We start from the raw sequence: 20,715 nt of genomic DNA, 5'->3' as shown, positions 1-20,715 counted from the left end.
CAAGCACACAAACCCCTCGCTGCTTTATAAAAACGCTGAAGGTAGGAGACACTTGTTTCTCTCCTGGGGATGAATAATTCAAGTGTTTGTGAAACGGAGCCTTTCAGAGAACACTTATTTTCATTGAGATATTACTATATAAGAAAGATCTGAGTAGAAATACAGTATGCTGCATGAGTTATGATGAGTTTTATTAATGATCACTTGATTTATGCAGCACTTTTCAAAGTTATAAAGTGCTGTACAAACATAAAACGGAGCAAAGAATAAGAAACATGAAGTACGGTTGCAAATAAGAATAGAAAAACTATCAAATTAATAAAACTAACAGACAGAAAGAAAGTAAAAAACTTGATTTAACTACGCGTGAACTTAGTTTTATGAAAATAAAACCATCAGCTCTTAATATCTAAGGACATTCTTGTGTCTGACCTCCACACTGTCTTCAGGTCTTTCAACCGTCTGGGGAATAATAATATAATAATAATAATAAACCGGTGTTCTTATTCAAAACTCAAGGGCAGACGGGAGGTTGTTGTTGGTGCTCAAGTTTTTATTTCTTGGAGAGTCTTGTGTTTTTTTCTCGTTGTGTTTCAAGTTTCATCGTAAGTTTTCATTAGGACGACGGTTCGTGACTGTGTCGGGTTTTGGTTCTGTCAAAACGAAGAGCAAAAGTGTAGAACGGTTTGAGACCAGCATGTGGACAAATCCTGTGTTTTAACAGTTCAAACTTTTAATGCCTGTTTACTTCTTTTAATGAGGATTCATCAGTGTGTTGAATCTAAATCTCTCCTCCATTGTTTGCCGTCTTTGTTTCCTCCAGGGGAAGATCTACATGTACGGAGGAAAGATCGACTCCACTGGAAACGTGTCCAGCCAGCTGTGGGTTTTCCACATCCAGAACCAGACCTGGGTCCTGCTGAGCCCGCGTGCCAAGGATCAGTACGCTGTGGTGGGACACTCGGCCCACATTGTGCCCCCCATCCAGGACGGGGCCAGTCCCATCATGCTGGTCCTGTTTGGACACTGTCCTCTGTACGGTTACATCAGCCAGGTGCAGGAGTACAACATCGGTGAGTAGCAGGTGCTGTCAGGAAACTGCCGTCACGTGTAGTGTTGTAGAGAGAGTTTCTCTCGAAGTTTAGTCTTTGCACCTGCCACAGACGACCTTTAGCTGCTCCTCTGCTCTGACTAATATCTTGGCCTGAGTGTTGGTGTCTAAATATATCGTTTTATAACAACAGGAAATTAACACTGGCCACCAAGATGAAGCTAATGAGTTTCAGACGCGGCGGGTGTGTTCATCTAATCCACCAACCTCGTTGGCAGCTGGCCGAACTTAATTTAGAGGTCTCATTGTCTCCTAAAAGCCAATCAGTCTGAGAAAATGGGATGAATTAACCTGCCGCTGTGGCCGATGGACAAGAGTGCATCTCCTATTTGCTCGCAAATGAAAGCAATTTGATTATTATCATTTCCTGAATGATCGCCAATAAAACCTGAGGCTACTCTGATGCTGGTTTTTGTACTGGTGATGCATGTAAGGAGCAATAATACAAAGATTGATATTGGCTTATCTCTCCTTGACTCATAAGCTACAGTGTAAACTCAGTTAAGCTGTAATCACCTCCACTTCATCCCGGCTGGGACCGAAAAACTAAATCCTCCTAAATCACCCTGAGACTTTTCTGAACCTGTTGTTATGTCACTGTGTCATTGAAGCTAGTTTTGTGTTGCTCAGCAAAAGATGTTTGTGTGACCCTCCAGCCAAGAACACATGGAGCTTGGTGAACACAGACGGCGCGCTGGTCCAGGGCGGATACGGCCACAGCAGCGTGTTCGACCCTGGCACCAGAGCGATCTACATCCACGGAGGCTACAAGGCCTTCAGTGCCAACAAGTACGGCCTGGCTGGAGACCTGTACAAGTTCGACGTGGACAAGAGGAAATGGTGAAGTTTTTTCTTTCTTGGTGGCTCAGGAATCTGGCCAGATGAAACTCATTTTAAAGCATTTACAGTGCTTGTTTGAAAGTAACAGCTGTATCACATCTAACTGTATAACAACCACATCTGTGTGTTTGTGCAGGACCATCCTGAGAGACAGCGGCTTCTTCCGTTACCTCCACACGGCCGTGATAGTGAGTGGGACGATGCTGGTGTTCGGAGGAAACACGCACAACGACACGTCCATGAGCCACGGTGCCAAGTGCTTCTCCTCCGACTTCCTGGCTTACAGTCTGGGTCAGTACAACAGCAGCAGCAGCAGCAGCAGCAGCAGCAGCAGCTCCTGTAGCTGTAGTGTTTCGCTTAGCGTGCATCATCTTTTCTGTTCCTGGACAGAGCTGCTTTGCATTCATACAGCCACAGACTCTCACCTGGGAGCTGCTCAGAACAACTGCAGTGTTTTGTTGTTGGACTCTGAGCTGCTCCGCTGGAGCAACAGAAGGTCAAATGTCGCAACTTGATGTACACGAGCGGTAAACCACAGCTCCTTTTCATACATAATGCTCAAAATAATGAGGTCTAAAGTTTACCAGCAGTGTAGCGTTTTTTTCTTGTGCATGCTAGTATTTGTAATATTTCCCGGATAGAGGGAGTGAAGCGGAGAGTTGGCGTTAAATTGCCTCTTGGAAGCTTCTTGTTTTTTTTGTTTTTCGTGGCTTATTTATGCACATATTAATCTTGTTCTTTGCTGGAAGCGCTGGTAGCCCCTCATTGTCTGGAGAGTTGCTGCTTTTAAATTGCCAAAAAACAACTTTTGACTTTTGTTATATATTTTGTTGAGCATTTATCCCAAATGTTACCAACGATGTTCGAACCAGAGAAACCCGTACGTTTGCTCGAGGTGACGATGCGTTTCATTTGGTTGCCTGTTGCTGTAACATCTGGAGAAACATCAGATGACTTGTCCGAGAGCGAGGAAGACATTTGGCAAACTTAAATGTAGCTTACACACACAACATGGTCAAAAGTATTTGGACAACGCTGTGTGGCCTGGGTTACCTGCCATCTTTGTGTAATCTTTGTCTTTGAATCTTCGCTGTTTTAACATGAAACTGTCCTCATGCACACAGCCAGCTCCATAATTAAATTTCCTAGTTTTGAGGAAATGAGGGTGTTTAAGTACTTGACAAGACGGATGCTCTTGTGGCTGAATGGGATTGAATCCCAGCAGCCTGGTTTAAAAAAATCTGGTGGAAAGTCTTTCGAATGAGGAGTCACGTGTCCACATACTTTGTTGGATATTTTGGTATCCCGCACATTCACTTGGCTTGTTTGATTTCCAGACGTAATAAACTTTAAATGTCTTTCCAGTGGTTCCAGAGAGGCTGTGCTGCTCCATAAACCATTTCATTGTCAATTATTTTGTTGGTTATTTTCTCAATAATTTGATTAGTTAGTTTTTGATCCATGAAAATGGTGGAAAATGTCGATTAGTGTTTCTCAGAGCCAAAGACGATGTCCTTAAATGTCTTGTTTTGTCCACAACCCGAAGATATTCAGTTTACTGTCATCGAGGAGCAAAGAAACCAGAACGTCACATCTAAGAAGCAGAAATCTGAGAATTTTGAGACTTTAGTTGACCATTAATTTAAAAATTGACATTCAAATTCAATCGATGCTACTGTGAGCAGGTTTTAGCCCGAAATACTTCCCAGAATCTTCTTTTTGTTTCATTCACATCTGTACAAAAAGGAAAGTCGGGTCTTCAGGGTAAAAATTGTCAGATGAGATTTCGTAGAGCATGTAGTTCACGCCCGACTCCTCAGGGGTTTCCAGCTGAAGGTAAATCCAAAGTGATCAAAGCTTAATAACGTAAGCGTTAAACTAGTCAGTCTGATTCACACTGGTGGCTTCGGGGACAAACTCTCAGTGCTCTTGTGTTTATTCTTCTGCTTTCCTATTTTTACTGCTTCGGTGCCCTCAATCAAGATACTTAACCCTCGGTTTGTGCTCAACAGCAGAGGAAGTGGTTCAGACTGACGCCTCTGTGTCCGTCTGTATGAAGAAGAAGCAGAGTTTAGGGTAGAAAAACTGACTTTTTCCGTCATTATTCATGAGCCAACTACGACAAAAAGCTGATTGTTTCCAATTGTTGCGCACATTTTTGCAGTCTAATTAAAATCCCATTTAAAGTTCTCTGTTAGGTCCTAATAGAAGTTAGCACGGCTTTGTCAGAAACCATATTGGCATCCTCATGTTATTAGCTGCCGACAAACAGTCTTGTAAATTGAGTCGGCCTCCTTCTGCGGCGCTGTCATAAGCTGCTCATTAATGGGAGGTTTTCAGTCTGTCGGGATGGGAGGGAGAATTCCCTGCAGGCCTCCGAACGGCCCCGGGACGCTCTGTTTTTCTATGTCATTACGAAGATGATTGACAGGCGGCGAAATTACAATCTCAGTGGGCACGAGCAACCCCACCTCCCCTCCCCCTCCCTGTGTGACGAGCTTTTTTGTTCATGAGAGTTGCATGTTGGGACTGAAACATCCCCAACGAATGGTCCCCCTTTTTCTTCCAGGAGTGGTGTGAAGATGGAGGCTGCAGCAGCACATGTAGAGGCGCCACACCACTTTAATTCAAAGCATACTGTCCCATTTATACATTGATGATCCTACGTGTCCTTACTTGATTGGCGTAATGAGACTAACTCATCTCACATTAGTCGCTGCGGGAAACAAATTGTTTTCATGATTTCCCCGGAGAGTTTCGCATTTTTTAGTCGAACTTTAGAAATTAAAAACTTCCAAGTGTTGTTGTCCTGACCTCTCTCTCTCCTACCTGCCACTCCTCATCCTCTGTATGATTTTGTAATTGGACAGAAAAGAATAGTAGACTATTTACTCCTCCTCTCCCATCTCCCCCTCCACCAGCCAGCTGCAGGGTCGGTGTCAGCAGCGGCAGCTCTGTAATTGTCTGGTAATTACAGTCAAGATGGGCTGTGCGTCTAGGACTAATCGCCCCTCCTTAACGAGCTGAACTCAATTAGAGCGTAGAACTTAAGGGCCGTCCGCTGTCCTGACATTGGTAGATGGTGTCATAATGGATCCTCACTCTGAGGGGCAATGCACCACACCACCTGCAGTACCGCCAGTGTGACACCAGAGGGCAGTGTCTACCCGTGAATGTGGCATCTCTTGCAGCTGTCACTCGCTCCTCTGGGAGACCATGATGACTTGCACTGCATTGTACTGACTGAAGGTGATGTACTGCAGTCTCTGGTGTGTGTCCCTGCAGCTTTGACTTTCAGGCGGCTCTTTTTTGTCGTTGTTTGTTAGGTTGTGGTTGTTTGTACAGACTGGTGATAGGTGTACACACTGTCACACACTGCTGGAGCTGCATCTCAAAACAACCTGAAAGGAATCCATCACGATGTTTATTTATTTATTTCACCTAATAAGCACTGACTTGATGATTTGAATGTCAAGACATCTGGAGGTGCAGGTTAAAACTGCACTGCAAAGTTTTCAAGGTTGCACATCACTCTTGTTTCAACACCTTGGCACTAACCACATTCAAACAGTCACTGAAATAGTTTTGAAGACATCGATACCAGTGGTCAGTCGTGACAGAAGTAATCGATACCACACTGTGAAAAAATTCATCTACAAATAGAAGTTCATCATTCATATCCTTGATTGAGTGAATGTATGGAGGTAATCAGTATCAAATTGTTCAGTAATTGTTCCCTGTCAGTGTTTTATTGTTATATTTGATAGTTTTGGATTAATATTACTGCTGCATTAATGTGCATGTTGCATTTTATTGCTGTAGATGTTTAAGGTAGATATAAGCATGTGGGCATGGGTTACCAAAACACTCTATTACACTGGTTACTGTTAGAATACAGAGCTATTTAACACTTATTTTAATAATATATACATATCAGTTACATAATATATCAGCAAGCTGCAAAAAAAGGTTAAAATGCTTCCAATCTAAGCCCATTTTAAACCCATAGAGGATCACATTCAGCCTTGCTTCATTTTAAGGAGCCATAAAACCCAAAAGTTTGGGAACAAGAGGTCTAAATAGCTTAAACTTTTGAAATCAAATTGAGCATTGAAATGATATGATGTCGTTTCCCTGAAACAGTTGCTGGTTGTTCAGGGTTTTGTCTCATTCCCGTTGGTTCTCGTCAGTGGGAGGAGGGTAGCATTTGGATTCAGTAGCGTCAAATCTGAATCCTGTTCCGAATCTGTTTTATTGAATCTGTATCCTTTCAAATCCCTTAACCAATCTCACATCTGCAGGGAACAGGAGTTATAAAAGGAGCTAAAAGATTCAGATCTGTAGTCACGTTTTGTTGGCTGAGGTGCCTGAAGGACGACAGGTTTTAATGTCGGCCTAATCAATGTTCAGAACCTGTAGCTACAGCCTGGAAATGAGATCAGCAGAGGAGATTAACCCTATTTTTAACGAGCTACTTGCTCTAAAATACTGTAGGTCATTCAGACACAAACGCCTGGATGCATTTCCTCAGCGTGATTGTTGCTCCTGTAGTCGTCAGACCCTCAGTGTCTCGGTCAAGGACACTTCCCCGACCGACTTGGTGATTGACACGAGGATATGAGCTGTTAAAGGTCTCGCTTAACCACCCATGGCATGTCAGATGAACACTGCTGACGACACGTATGATTTAATATGTAGGAGCAGGTCACCAGTTTGACCTCTTTGTGTCTTCTTTCTGTTGCAGCGTGTGATGAGTGGACGGTGCTGCCTCGACCGGACCTCTACTACGACGTCAATCGCTTCGGACACTCGGCAGTCTTCAGTGACAGGTAATCATTTATGCAGCACTTCATTGAGAGCAGTGTGAAGGGTGCTTCACTCAAAGGCTTTATGGATCATATAATGTATATAAGTGCTAAAATACTGAGCACAATGGAAATAAAATCAGGAAAAAGACATAATTTGGACCTAATCATTACATAAGACGATGATCATAAGACTCCGACTACTCCTGGGGCCTGCTTTTCTTGTCTTACTTTATATTTAAAGTTAATTTATAGACCATACATCCTAACATTAGACGTGAGTGCTAACATTAAGTAACCGGGTTACTGAGGCTTTTTACAGTAACCTGATTTCCAGATAAGAAAGCCAGTTCCTGTAATATGAGATAACTCTTCTGCTGGAGATGTCTTGTCTGACAATATAAAACAGCTGCGTCTTCTCAACATCAGTGTCTGATAACCCATCTCAGTGCATAAACATTACAAAAACAAGACATAATGTGATGTAATCTCCAAAAATATAATTTTCTCATAACAGTTTTAAGACTGGGGGCTTCCTGAGTGTGGCAAACATCAAAAACGTGACTCTGCATACAAGTTGACAGTGCCTCCTTAATTCTTGGCTGATTAGCTGTTCTTGATGGTTGCAGATGTTAGCTTAGAGTGAAATGGCTAATGCGGTTCCTAAAATTTGTTTTACTACCAAAGTATTTAACTTTCGTTAGGCAGATTTTACACACAGCATTTGTGCTTCCCAGTAAGTTCATAATATCCAAAACATCCCCAGATGTGCGCTTTTAAATTACTGGGTGCAATTGTTATCACACACTGCCTCCCTCCGTCACATCTCCTGACATGTTCGCCTAATGTTCACCCACAATTCAACGCAAGAGAGTGGCGCTGCAACATAACAATCAACAATAAACATATGTAGGCTATGATTTTGTATAGACTGCAGTTCACGATTATGCTCTGTTACTGCATTGTTGCAAAATCTTCCACATCCGCACTGATGAGCCTGAGAATCAAGACGTTTATGCACCTCCAATTCTGTACATGTGCATGATAAAACTCCAGCACTGGCCAAGTATCGCTACTATACGATAGGATAAGATGCAAATCGTTACGATACGATGGTATACGATATGATAGGATAGAATAGGACACGATAGGATACGATTGGATAGGATAGGATAGGATAGGGTAGGACATAATAGGATATGATTGGATAGGATAGGATAGGATAGGGTAGGACATAATAGGATACGATTGGATAGGATAGGGTAGGACATGGTAGGACATGATAGGACACGATAGGATACGATAGGATACGATTGGATAGGATAGGATAGGATAGGATAGGGTAGGACATGATAGGATACGATAGGATACAATTGGATAGGGTAGGACATGATAGGACACGATAGGATAGGATAGGGTAGGATACGATAGGATACGATAGGATAGGATAGGGTAGGACATGATAGGATACGATTGGATAGGATAGGACACAACAGAATATGATAGGATAGGATAGGACACAACAGAATATGATATGATGCAATAGTACACAAATACGATAGGATAAGGTACGATAGGATGGGATGCGATACAGTACGACTGATACATTATGATACGATACGACACAACATGACATGATATGATAGGATACAATATGATATGAATTAACGGATATGATAGAATATATTATAATACAATACAGTAGAATACCATATGTTATGATACGATATGGTACAATACGTTAGAAAATACTGAGTGCCACTGTACATACAGGACAGACGACAGGTGAGGACATAGCATCATACGTGATACATAAATGGTGTAAACATCAATATGGCTGTTTCAACATATTCATGGATAACACCATTGCCACAATCCTTAGTATGATCACAGTTATCGACATCATATCATCATCATCATTAACAGTGACGGTCAGCAACGATGTACATGAGAAAACTTCCCTGCAGCCGGTACAAAAGACTTCCTGAAGCTCAAGAAGAGCACCACCACAGCATAACAAGCCTGTCATTAAAGGATCTCCTCAGCTCACTGAATCATCATTCTTAGAATGAAGACGTGTTTGGATTCAGGAAAAACAACACACTCTCTGACCACAATCAGCCTAAGAAAGGAGAGAAGAAAGCTCTCTTACTTCAAAAAGATGGGTGAAATATTAAAGGGCAAACCTGAATAAATGAGTAGACATAACCAACGCAGATGCTTGGAAACAGGGGCACACAGGGTCGCTGAATAGTGTGACAGGTTTGTGACTCACGCTGTGTTTTTACAGTCGCCTGATATGAACCGAACTGAACACGAGGAGATTGGCAGATATGGCGAATGACGGAATATCTTTCGTAAGAATGGCGTTAATCTTTCACATAGAGTCCTTAAGTATCAACACTTTTTTTTCTTTCTAGTTTAATTAATTTTTAATCTTCCATCTGTGTATCACTAATAAACTGAAAACACACCACTCTTGGGTGGTGAGTAAGCAGGGGGAACAATCTGCCGTGTATAGACACGTTGTTGTTCAGATTTCCCGTCTTAACCCGTTTTCTCTGAGCAACCCTGTTCCTTGAGTGCATGTAACCCAGAGTGACAGGTTCTATTTCCACCCGGGCCCACACATGTTTAATTATGCACACACGGTATTTGAAGACATGCAGAGATGGAATACGTTATACAAACAAACGTGTTCGGTACCTATCTGCATCAGATGTACATAAAAGTGTAACATTATGGGACTTTTAGGCTTTTCTAGTGGGAAATTACAGCTGACGTGGTTCATTTCATGGTTGTTTATTCATGATCGTCTCTCTGCGCACTTGGAACATGAGTGTAGGAACAAACTGTACTCACTCAGCAGAGGCTTTTAGTGGAGACGAGGGGAAATGTGTATTAAACTTAACTGAGATATGTGCTATATGGTGGGGAAAACAATTAAAACCAATCGCTCCTTAGAAAATAAAGCTCATTATGGGCGTCTGAAATTGTGAATTAAAGCCTTTGCTGACGAAATTAAGAACAGAAGTACTGACTGAAGATTTCAGTGAAATTATCTAAAAATCCTGCTTATAACCTGAATATTTTGATCTGCATTCAGTGATCTTGATGATCACTTGCGTTTGATTTGCCAACTTTCTTATACCCTTCATCATATTGTTTTAATTGGTCTAGTGTGTAGGATTTAGGGGGATCTATTGGCAGAAATTGAATATAGCATTCATAATTATGTTTTTATTAGTATATAATCACCTGAAACCAAGCTTCAGTGTTTTTGTCACCTTAGAGTGAGACTTTTATGTCTACAGAAGGAGCAGGTCCTTTTCCACAGTGTGATTCCCACCGTATTGCAGACAGAGTACCTCAAGATTCAATATGTTTAACAATATGTTGCCCTGAAATGTGTAAAGTATAGCAAAATAGCTCTATTGTGATACGATCGTTCACAATAGAGCTATTTTGCTTTACTTTATGCATTGCAGAACAAACAACTACAATACATTCAGATGTCTGTTCAACTGAGGAAGAATAAAATAGCCCCATAAAGGCAAAAAAGCGAGAAATATGTCTTAAATAATGCATCGTGGTGTCAATCTTAAAATGAGACGAGGGTTATTCATTCGGTTGCAATCTGAAACTACACTGATAGATGCTGTTCTCTGGGTTTCTTCCTTTGATCAGCCTTCAATAACATCAAACTTACAACCATTAACACGCTCGTAGGAACCAAACACTGAGACGTGGATTGAAGGGAAACTCTCCGCTCAAAGTAGTTTATTCTTCTGATTGCAGAAAAGTAGAATACAGGTCTGGAATATGAATGGTTCGGATTCAGATCAACAACAACAACAACTCTCCTGGCATCTATTTTTTATAACGTCTCATCTATGATCTTCCAAATGGGCTAAGACAGCTCTGATACATGCATAACATACACCGATGCACTTTGACCCCGAGTGAAAGCACCATTACGCAAGGAATTTCTGATGCAGAGTCGCGGGACACATAGATACACAGAGAAACTTCACTGCGATAACCAGCTTTCTTTGCTCTGTGCAGCAAAATAACCTTGATTCCCTTTTTGATCTTGATTCTCACGATTGCTTCCGCTCACACTGGAGCTTGTACATGAAATAGTTTGAAATTTCTATCGGTAAAGGGCCCCAATTATTACATAAATCCTTTTATAAAACTGAACATATGATTAGGTAGAAAGCATCTTGATTCCTAACAATCGTGTTATGCTTGTTTTCTAATATTCTGATCCAGAAATCCACACGCTGAGTTGACAAAGAGAAAATCTATCCTCAGCAGATAAAACTATAAACTCTATGGCAGCATGGGGGGAAAAAAAAGGCAAACACTTAAAACCAAGGACAGCTGACAGAGAGACACTCTCACTACTGAAAGAAAGAAAAAAACCCTGTTACCTTGGAAAATAATCCTTTGTGCGTTCATACATGACGTTTCATTATCAGTCTGCGGTACGAATAGATTGTGATGGGGATGGTGCCGGGACCAGAAGGGGATGACTCATCTGTAAGTATTATCTGCACCGCCAGCAGAGCAAGACACAGCGATCCATATTAAATTATACATCCTGTCGTAGGGAACGTATCAAATATAAACATGAATCACCAGCCCTGTTCGAGTCAATCCTCGCTGATGACTTCTGTTCCTCAGGAGCAATTAGGAGTTTGTTCACGCATTCATTTATTCATCGATCAAATTCAGATTCAATCACAGAGTTTAGGACAGAATTTAAAGCAGTGATGTTGAGCTTTTATTTATATATTTTTGCATTGAAAAGAAAAAAAAACACTTAAGAGTAAGGCTTTAAAACTAAATAATGAACTACATGATGGGGAAGAATGGAAAATGTGAGGAGTCTGCAAAAATGCACCTCTAAAGACTAAAGATTGTGATGTAGGAAGCCTTTGTTGAAGGGAAAATACAGATGCTGCTTGAACATCTGGAGGGAACAATCATTTCCTCTTTCACGAATGAGTCAGACAAATAAGAGACATCACCCACAGCACTGTAACCCCAGTTATAGCCTCTTTGCACTGACCTCCAGTTGAATTGAGAATCGATTTTTTAAGGTTTTACTCTTGACTTTTAAAGCACTCCGAGGTCTGAGTCCGACATAGATTTTTCTTTTTGCTCATATGTACCTACACTCCACCACAGATCCTGCTACAAAACTCTGCTAGCAATCCCCCCGGTGGAGACTTGAATCTAAAGGAAAGAGACGAGTGCTTTTGCTGTCAGCGCCCCCCAAAATCTGGAAACAGTCTTCCTTTTGATTTTTGACTTGACTCCTCAGTGACTTCCTTTACATCACTACTAAATAACTTCTCATGAATCTGTGTCTGTATTAACTTGTCCTTTCTGTGACTCACTTTTAACTTTCTTTTAACTCCCTAATATCGGCCGATACCGAAATTAAGGGAGTGAAAAATTCAGATATCCATATATAGGCTGATATATACACATATTTTGTAGTGCTAAAACAAAAAACAAGGTTTTAGATTCGTGCATATCAGACAACATATACGCCGATATGGATGCATAAGACGGCTTTAGTGAAAATCTATTGAACGTGACTCGGGGAGAAATCTTCACAGACCAAGTTTTATTCAGCTCAGTCACGTCGGTCGACTCCCTTCGTCACTTTTTGATGCATCATCGGATGTTTCCCCATGGAAGTTATAGCAACTGAACGAAATGCATCATTACCTCGACTAAAAACACAGAAGTTCGAAACAGTGTTGGAAACATCCAGGATAATGTAACGTATTGTTCCTTGTATATGAAAGAGAGAAAATATGCATTTGTCTGTAATTGGGGTGGCTCGACCCCTTTTCAACACATCCTTTCATTGTTGAGGTCGTCCTTTGCTTCTCCGCAGCGACTTACATCTTTAATGTGGTTCAGCATTCGGCTCCTCCTGATGGGTGTGCTCAGCAGGACGTCCAGAGCGAACAGTTTGAAGTGTGCCCTCTGTGATCTGAGGGGACTTATGATCAGACTGGTGCAAATTACCCATCCACCCTGCCCAGCACACACATACACACCCGCACACTAATCCCAGCAGCTGAACAGAGGCCGGTAGAGAAAGATGTTCAGAAATGACCCTGCATCAGAACACACACACACGCACACAACAGGGGGTGGTTCAGTTAGGACCATCCGCACAGGAAGACGGCACTTGTAGGGGATTTAGCAGACCTGTGAGGCGGGTTGAAGCCCAGAGAAGAGCAAGAGCACTCGGACTAAGCTTCTCTGGCTCTCACTGTGCACAAAAGGTCCCAACTGAGGCAGAAATCCTCTCATTTTACTTCCTGAATCCCTTCGCTCCTGACCACCACTAACATCCTCTCTCCTCTGTTGTCTTTCAGTGTGATGTACGTGTTCGGCGGCTTCAACAGCCTGCTGCTCAGTGACGTCCTCATGTACACCTCGCCTAGCTGCTCGGCCTTTTCCAGCGCGGCGTCATGCAGCCAGGCCTGGCCGGGGATACAGTGCGTCTGGAACAGCACCCAGGGCTCCTGCCTGCCCTGGGAGAGCAGCGCCGTCGGAACCGAACAGCAGCAGCTGCCAGCCTCATGCAACACGCGATCGTGTAAGTGTCACCGCCGCCATCACGTTGATAAACTGATGGGAACGTATCCAGGATGATTTTTAGATTCTTGCTGTCTGCAGAACTCATCTGCATTCACAACACTGATGTCTGACGGCATGCATAGACTCTGGCAGAGACACCTTGTTTGTTGAGGACTGCCTCAGTCTTGCAAATCAGAAAATGGTGGTATATAAAAAAGTGGCATCAGGGTATTTTTTTAATGTCTGTAAGGTTTTGAAATGATGCATGAAAAGAGGCTTTCATGCATCTTTTTAGCAGCAGTCTAGACGCTGTCATCTTTGTATCTGTGCTTAAACTGGATCAGCTGATTAGTTGACAGATTTTGTGTTTAAACATTACTTTTTATTTACTTCTATTGACCTCTGTGTGTGTGTTGGTGTGTGTGTTAGTGTGTGGCTGTGTGTGTCAGATAGGACAGGAGGGAGGTAATCATCAGGGACAGTTCAGGCAGGTCTCTCGCTTCCTGCTGAGAATTTCTCTTCTGTTTGCGGTTTGCCATTTGTCACCAAAAATCCTCGGCTTCCAGACCCGGCCGGTCTCATTTTTTCCGGTGTCGGTGTCTACAGAAGTGGCGGCAGATGGAAACGGCGCCCTGGAATATCTTTTTTTCAGGCACATTTAATACCAGGGGGGCCTTCCTTCCTCTGCTTGCTGTCTGGTAGTCTCCCTGCCCCAGTTTCCCCAGAAGAAACCTCACATCCAGGAAGTGTTGACTGATCTGTGCTGTGCAGCAGAATCAGAATTACTTAAGCTGCTGTGAAAGGAATAAACAATGAAAATCAAATCAGTGAAAAAAGTGGGCCATCTGGAAAATACTATTTACTATACTATTTATATTGCTCTTCTGAATGTTGCAGATGCTGATAACGAGAGGTGTGACCAGTACACAGACTGCTACAGCTGCACCGCCAACACCAACGGCTGCCAGTGGTGTTCAGGCCAGTGTGTGTCTCTGGGAAGCAACTGCACCTCCACCACGGTAAGAAGACTGAGCCGGCCGACGATGCTTAACCTGCCATCTCTGCTTACTTTGCTAACTCCAACCTTGCTGAGAAGATAAAGGGACACCACTAACTACCTATCCATAAAAGGCAGTTTAAGCTTCACAAAATCATTATTTATATATATATATATATATATATATATATATATATATATATACACACCCTCTTCCCTCCGGCATTGTCAAAAATGAACCTTCCTTTTATTTTTCCATGAAGAGTTATTACACCTTATAAATTGGGTCATGTCATATTTGAGTAGTGATTAGATAAAGGGCTGATGAAGAATGTTCTGATTGTCAGTCTGTGATTAAATCACTGCTCGTTTACGTCAGTATGACACATACGAGACGATTCATGCGTCTCCTTTCGCTCTCTGATTAACAAAGGTCAGCCTGTCTGACTGCAATTATTAGGTAATCTGATACTTGTGATAACCTGACCTTCTACTCAAATAGCTGCATAGTCAGTAAAAAAAATAATAATTTCATTTTGGACATAAGAGTCTTTTTCATTATGTTCACAAACATTTCAATCTTGTGATGAAAATCTCATGAATCTGCTTCCTCCTCATAAAACTATAATGAAGTTACATTTCATTTTTTTGCCGTATGTCATTAACACGGCAGTAAATGGGATAATAAGGTACTTTGAGTCCTAACAGTTGAACCTGCTTTCCCTTCCCAGGGGGCCATAGGGGAGTTTGAAGTTTGCCCCAAGGACAACCCGTCATACGTGTGCAACAAGAAAACCAGCTGCAAGAGCTGCGCTGTGGACCAGAACTGTCAGTGGGAACCTCGCAACCAGGAGTGCATCTCACTGCCAGGTAACCGATTGTTAGGAAATAAACCATTTTATTTTGAAAAATCTGTTGCATAGTGAGGTTTCTGGCACAACAACACCTTTTTTCAAGGCGCACGGAGAAGGGAAAAAGTTGAAAGAGGTAAAAAAAAAATGGAGTCTGTGTTCCTTCCATTCCAGAAAATGTCTGCGGTGAAAGTTGGCATCTTGTGGGCAACTCCTGTCTGAAGTTCATCACAGCAAAGGACTCGTACGACAACGCCAAGCTGGCCTGCAGGAGCCACAACGCCGTCCTGGCCTCGCTGACCACGCAGAAGAAGGTGGACTTTGTCCTGAAGGAGCTGCAGATCATGAGTGTGGTGGTAAGTAGCAGCAGGACGAGGAGCGAGGGGGTCAGTCCGAGGTTTTAATTATCAGATTAGAGAAACTTAAAATATTCTCCTTGAGGGAATTGGGCAGTCACATCAGCAGTGAATCAAATATCGATAACACTTGAGTTACACAGAGAGTGGTGAAGATAAAATAGATCATTACAGCAAGAAGATCCCATTTAATAGCAGCTAAATGATAACCTGGAGGCTCTATGAACAGGTTTTCATGCTAAAGCAGAGGTTCATGCACAGATGAAACAAGAAAATCAAGGGTAAAAGTGATCCGACACAATGATTCGAGGAAGAAAACTAAAAAAGTGCACAAAGAAACCATCTTTTTGTGTGTGTTTTCTCAGATTTATGACCAAAAAGTTGTGCAACCCTGTTAGTTTTTGAACTTGGATGTGGGTCTTTTGTGGTCATTGCCCATCTTTTCAAATGTTGTCTTTTCTGTCTGCAGATGAGCTTTGCTTCGATTCTTTTTGTCTGTGATTTTTGGACCAGTGAGCGTGAAACAAATCTTCCATTAACAGATTCTTTCCTCAGAGCTCAGACATCTCTTACTCGCTCCATTAGAGCAAGTAGGCAGAAATCTATCCCGGCAATCGACTAACCATCACAAAGGTGCTCTTTATATCATCAGATGCAGGTCACATATCTACAGATAGATGTGGACAGTGTTGGCTTTAATCTTTGCATCAGATATGTACATGGACATCACACACACTGTAACTGCACCATTTGCACATGAGGGAGAAGCAGCATGCAAGAAGTGCTGAATGTGTTTGTCTGTGAAGACGTTTGGTCTTGTAGCTTTGATCCCTCATCCTTTTCTTGCTCAGTATGTTGACATGAAGAAATCCAGAACATGCTTACACACACGTTCACTGTACATCGAATTGAGTCGGCTCCCGAGTTAGATGTAAATTAAAAACTACTCAGCTGGCAAATCAAACGGCATCAAAAGAGCTTTAAACGCACAGTATGTCATTTCTAACACGAGGGGTTTTTAATCAATTCATAAGATGCACTTCGATAACGTGGGATGTGTGAGATCATGGGAGGTGTTGTCTTCATTTGCAGACTTGTTATGTGTTAAATATTTATTGATGTTATCTTCAGCCGCGTTTGCTGACTTCTTTCCTCACTCTGCCATTTTCCCAGAAGACCAAATGAAATGCAACCCTACCTTGAGTCAAATTATTGATTTGGCTGATTGGCGATCCACTCAGGCTAGCAGACTGGAGCTATTACTATCTGTTTCCATCGAAGACTAACAGGGCTTTTCCATACACATGTTCTAGCTCGGCTCGACTCAGTTTGAGTCAGCACATCAGCCCAGCAGGGATTTGCATCTCCACTACAGCAGGTCCACCTTCTTGAAGGTCCTGTGTTGTTGGTAGTTTCTTTTCTGAAAGTTGTCTGGCTGTTTTTGCAACAGCGGTGCCAACGATAACTTAGAAACACTCGTCTGTTTCTACTTTAAGTCAGACAAGGTTTGACTCTGAGCTAGGCTAAAATTCACAGCTAATTCATTTTGTGAAATAAGCTGAAAAAACACTAAGCTGAAGTGTATCTGATTAACGGCAAGAGGGACCATATAGTTTACCCAGAAATACTTCTTTAATTTGAGAATTATCTGCTTGTCTCTTGAAATAACTGTAAACAAAATATTTTGGAGGTTTTGAACTGTTTCCCAGATGTTTCCACGGCTCTGGAATTGCTTTTCCCGATATTTTCTGACAATTTATGCACAAATGTCTAATTTATAAATTCATTAATCAAGATAACAAGAAGTATCTGCTAGAAAGGCCGTCTCAAAAGGGACATATATCTTTGTTCATGCTATGATATTTCCTGATTTGAACAGAAGTCTCCATTTTTCAAGCCGATGACTAAAAATGTTTTTGGGAGCCACATTATTGGCCTAATCACAGCTAAATCTGTCTAAATATTTCAGCATGCCTCTACACTCGAGTTCACTCAAGAGTCTTACATAATCCCGAACGTGTCAGAAAGCACTGCGAGAGCACAGCTCTAAAGACCCGCTCTGCTCTTAAATGAAACATGGTGTCATCTGCGGCTGCAGTCGTGCTTTAGTATTTGTGTAGATCACCCAGCAGGCACAAACACCGCCATCCCTCACTGGAGCCACCCATGCAAAAAATGTAAGCCACTTATGATCCTACAAAGTGCCTCGGAGCCGCCACATGGCATATGTAATATTGAAGCTAAAAGACCCAAAAAACATTGGAGTCTGAATCACAAAGTGGAGCCGGAATCGACAAGTGTTTTCCATCCATACTAATGAATTTGTTTAGATTTCCCATGTTGGTCTGAATTCAATTCTGCCGGTCCGTTTGTGCTTAAAGTTGGAGAAGACGTAAAACCGGACTTCTCTGGAACAACAGTGGTATTTAAAACTATCCAGTTCAACAATAAAACGTTAAGACTCTCCTTCACGAGTCTTCTGCTGTGTTACATCGACACTCCTTGAGCTGTTTAGCAGTTCCAGCGGTTTTCCAGATGGGATCAATCAATCCAAGAAATGCAATTAAATCCCGATGGAACAGTAAGTCGACACACGTCTGAGAGAGATCGAGCTCTCTTTGTTTACTACTACTGCAACAGCACGGCCATTGATTAGAGATGGGATGGATAACAGAGGCTCCCAAGTCAAGTGAAGTAAAGCTGCTTTTATTATCTCAGTCAGTCCGGGGGAATTCATGTCAGAACCAATGAAATATGGGTCTTTTTTGTATCTTACAAGAAGATTTCTGACAATGTTTCCAACATCCCAGAGAAATCCACTCGTTTACTCAAGGTGACAGTTTTTTTTGCTTCAGTTGGTCGCCTGTCGTCCGGGACAGAGTCTGTGAGGAAGGAAGTCAGTGAACGAGACTAAACTCAAAGCGAATAAAACTAAAACATGACCTCGTCTGTGAACATCTGTGCCTGAGTCATGCCACTTTTAATCAGCAACGGTGGTTGTTCAATGGTGTGTTCGCCACCACCATTTGTGTCGTGTTTCTCGTTTGACCGCGGCGTCATTGACTGAACTCAGCACTCACCAGAGCTTCTGGTTCTCTCTCTTCCTTTCCCCCTCTCCTCTCCGTAATGTTACGTTCATGAAGTAAAGTACATTTGCCCTCCAGCTGCAGTCAGCAGTCGACATTACTGAACATAAAACCCGACGATGGCGGTCACCTCCTCGGATCACTGCTGCAGTCAGGTTGATAAACAGAAGATGAATAAACAGTGAAGATAAATCCACTTTATAATCGTTAAAAACTTATCTCTGAGCTCTCCTCTCATCGGTAAATGGTTCAGGATCAGAGCAGAATCTGATGTTCTGCATCCGACTCTCTCTTCAGCAAACGTCCTCTGCTTTGATAGAGAGACCCGTAGTGGCAGAAATTAGTAAGAGTAAGAGTAGAGAGCGATATGTAAAATCCTCGCTTTTTTTGTGTGTGTTTCCGCAGTATAAGGCCACAGTGACGCCCTGGGTGGGGCTCAGGAAGATCAACGTGTCCTACTGGTGCTGGGAGGACATGTCGCCCTTCACCAACACCACTCTGCAGTGGCTACCTGGCGAGCCAAGCGACGCCGGGTTCTGCGGCTACCTGGCCGAGCCGGCGTCTAGCGGACTGAAAGCACAAACCTGCATCAACCCGGTGAACGGCAGCCTGTGCGAACGACCAGGTGGGTTCACTTAATGAGTCAAAACCAGGTATGCCAATACCAATGTATGCAGGAAATGTCAGGTAAATACATTGCCATTAAAGCCCAGACTCTGATCAGATAGCATGGCTGTCTTATGAAATTAACATTATTGTAATGACATCCTGTGATTTTTCCCCATCAAAGCTTTCACATTGCAGACATCTGACGCTGGGATCAAGGACATGTCGACATGTCTTTTGAGTCAGATCAGGTCATCTTAAAATTCCTGCCATGAGCTTCTGAGAGAAATGTCAGGCTACACTTTGAACATAGACCAATCATACATAGCTTGCGGTCTTTCATGGCAAAGGTAATGTGGCAGAGAGGGTCAAAGACATCGGGATTTTGAAAATGTTAAAATGTCAACATCCGTGGCATCACAGAGCGTGGAGCAGGATGTCTTCTGACGTGTTTTTCTGTCCTGGCCTCCCGTGAGTTTACAGATGCAGAATTTAATGTTTTTGACTGTGAGAAAATCAAATGTCCAATGCTCATTTTTGTCCCCGGTGTCTGTCTGATCAAGCCATTACTGGCCCGATCCCAGAGTTATGTCACTGTAGACGAGCAGTTCAAGTTAAAGGGTCGGTCCCTAAATTTTAACGTAAACTAATCATGACTAGTTTACAAGCAGGAATTAAATTGCGGTGGGTCTGTCAGGAGCTCAGCATGGCACATCGGCCTCCCTCCTCACTCCCCTTCACGAGCGAGATGCATCGTCAGCCCACTTTGACTATGCACCAGCATGTTTATAAAAAGCTATGCTGAGAGTCTGTGTTTTGTGTCATTTACGGGCGCTGCTGTCGTGAGTTTGACGCACACGGTCACAGGGACATGGACTTCATGATGCATTTGGGTGCACCTTGAAATCTCTGAAATCTGTACTCGAATGGCAGTTAAGGATGTTTAGAACAGGAAAGTTTCTGTTTTCTCTTCTTGTCCATTACTGACAAACGTAAGCCTTCGTCTGTCGTGGCTTTTTTGTTCTTTCGCTCCAGCATTTTTTAAGAATTTGCTGCTTGCAATCACGTTATCAGCAAACTCAACCTTACTCTTGTGCTACAGGTCCCCGAGTTCCTCTGGAATCCTTTGTAAAGAAATTCTTAATAATTAAATATTAAAAAATCATACCCAATATGTGTTTTGGCCAGTAAAAAATATTCTTGGCCAGGGCATTGTTTCATCTACCAGTGCCCTTGGCTGGTGAGCCTAATCCCAAATCCCAGTTGAACCCCTGTTTACAAGGGACGTCACGTCTGAAACAGGCAGGGAAGGTGAAGGATGATCTCCTCCGAGACTCCAAATAGACTATAGGTTTATTTTACCGCTTCATAAAAATGTTACCTCAAAATTTCAGCTGGATGGCGTCAGATTTCTGACTTTATGAACTCGATCTGAAAGTATCTGAGGATAA

The 20,715-nt window shown here is 42.4% G+C and overlaps 1 protein-coding gene across 2 annotated transcripts in view; it reads left to right on the top strand.

Annotated features, from left to right (window-relative positions):
- Positions 1-20,715, top strand: part of atrn (attractin) — a 138,617-nt gene that overhangs the window by 28,633 nt on the left and 89,269 nt on the right. For both annotated transcript variants that reach the window (XM_084381620.1, XM_084381619.1), the window contains exons 8-16: positions 824-1,073; positions 1,768-1,951; positions 2,088-2,242; positions 6,696-6,780; positions 13,164-13,387; positions 14,266-14,387; positions 15,097-15,235; positions 15,391-15,572; positions 19,064-19,283. In XM_084381620.1, the coding sequence (XP_084237746.1) occupies positions 824-1,073; positions 1,768-1,951; positions 2,088-2,242; positions 6,696-6,780; positions 13,164-13,387; positions 14,266-14,387; positions 15,097-15,235; positions 15,391-15,572; positions 19,064-19,283 (1,561 nt within the window). The remainder of the gene's footprint in view (positions 1-823; positions 1,074-1,767; positions 1,952-2,087; positions 2,243-6,695; positions 6,781-13,163; positions 13,388-14,265; positions 14,388-15,096; positions 15,236-15,390; positions 15,573-19,063; positions 19,284-20,715) is intronic.

This window comes from Pagrus pagrus (genome assembly GCF_965226575.1).
Source record: "Pagrus pagrus genome assembly, chromosome: 18".
Taxonomy (NCBI): domain Eukaryota; kingdom Metazoa; phylum Chordata; class Actinopteri; order Spariformes; family Sparidae; genus Pagrus; species Pagrus pagrus.
The sequence above is the reverse complement of the archived record's forward strand: the minus strand, read 5'-3'. Positions and strand labels throughout refer to the sequence as shown.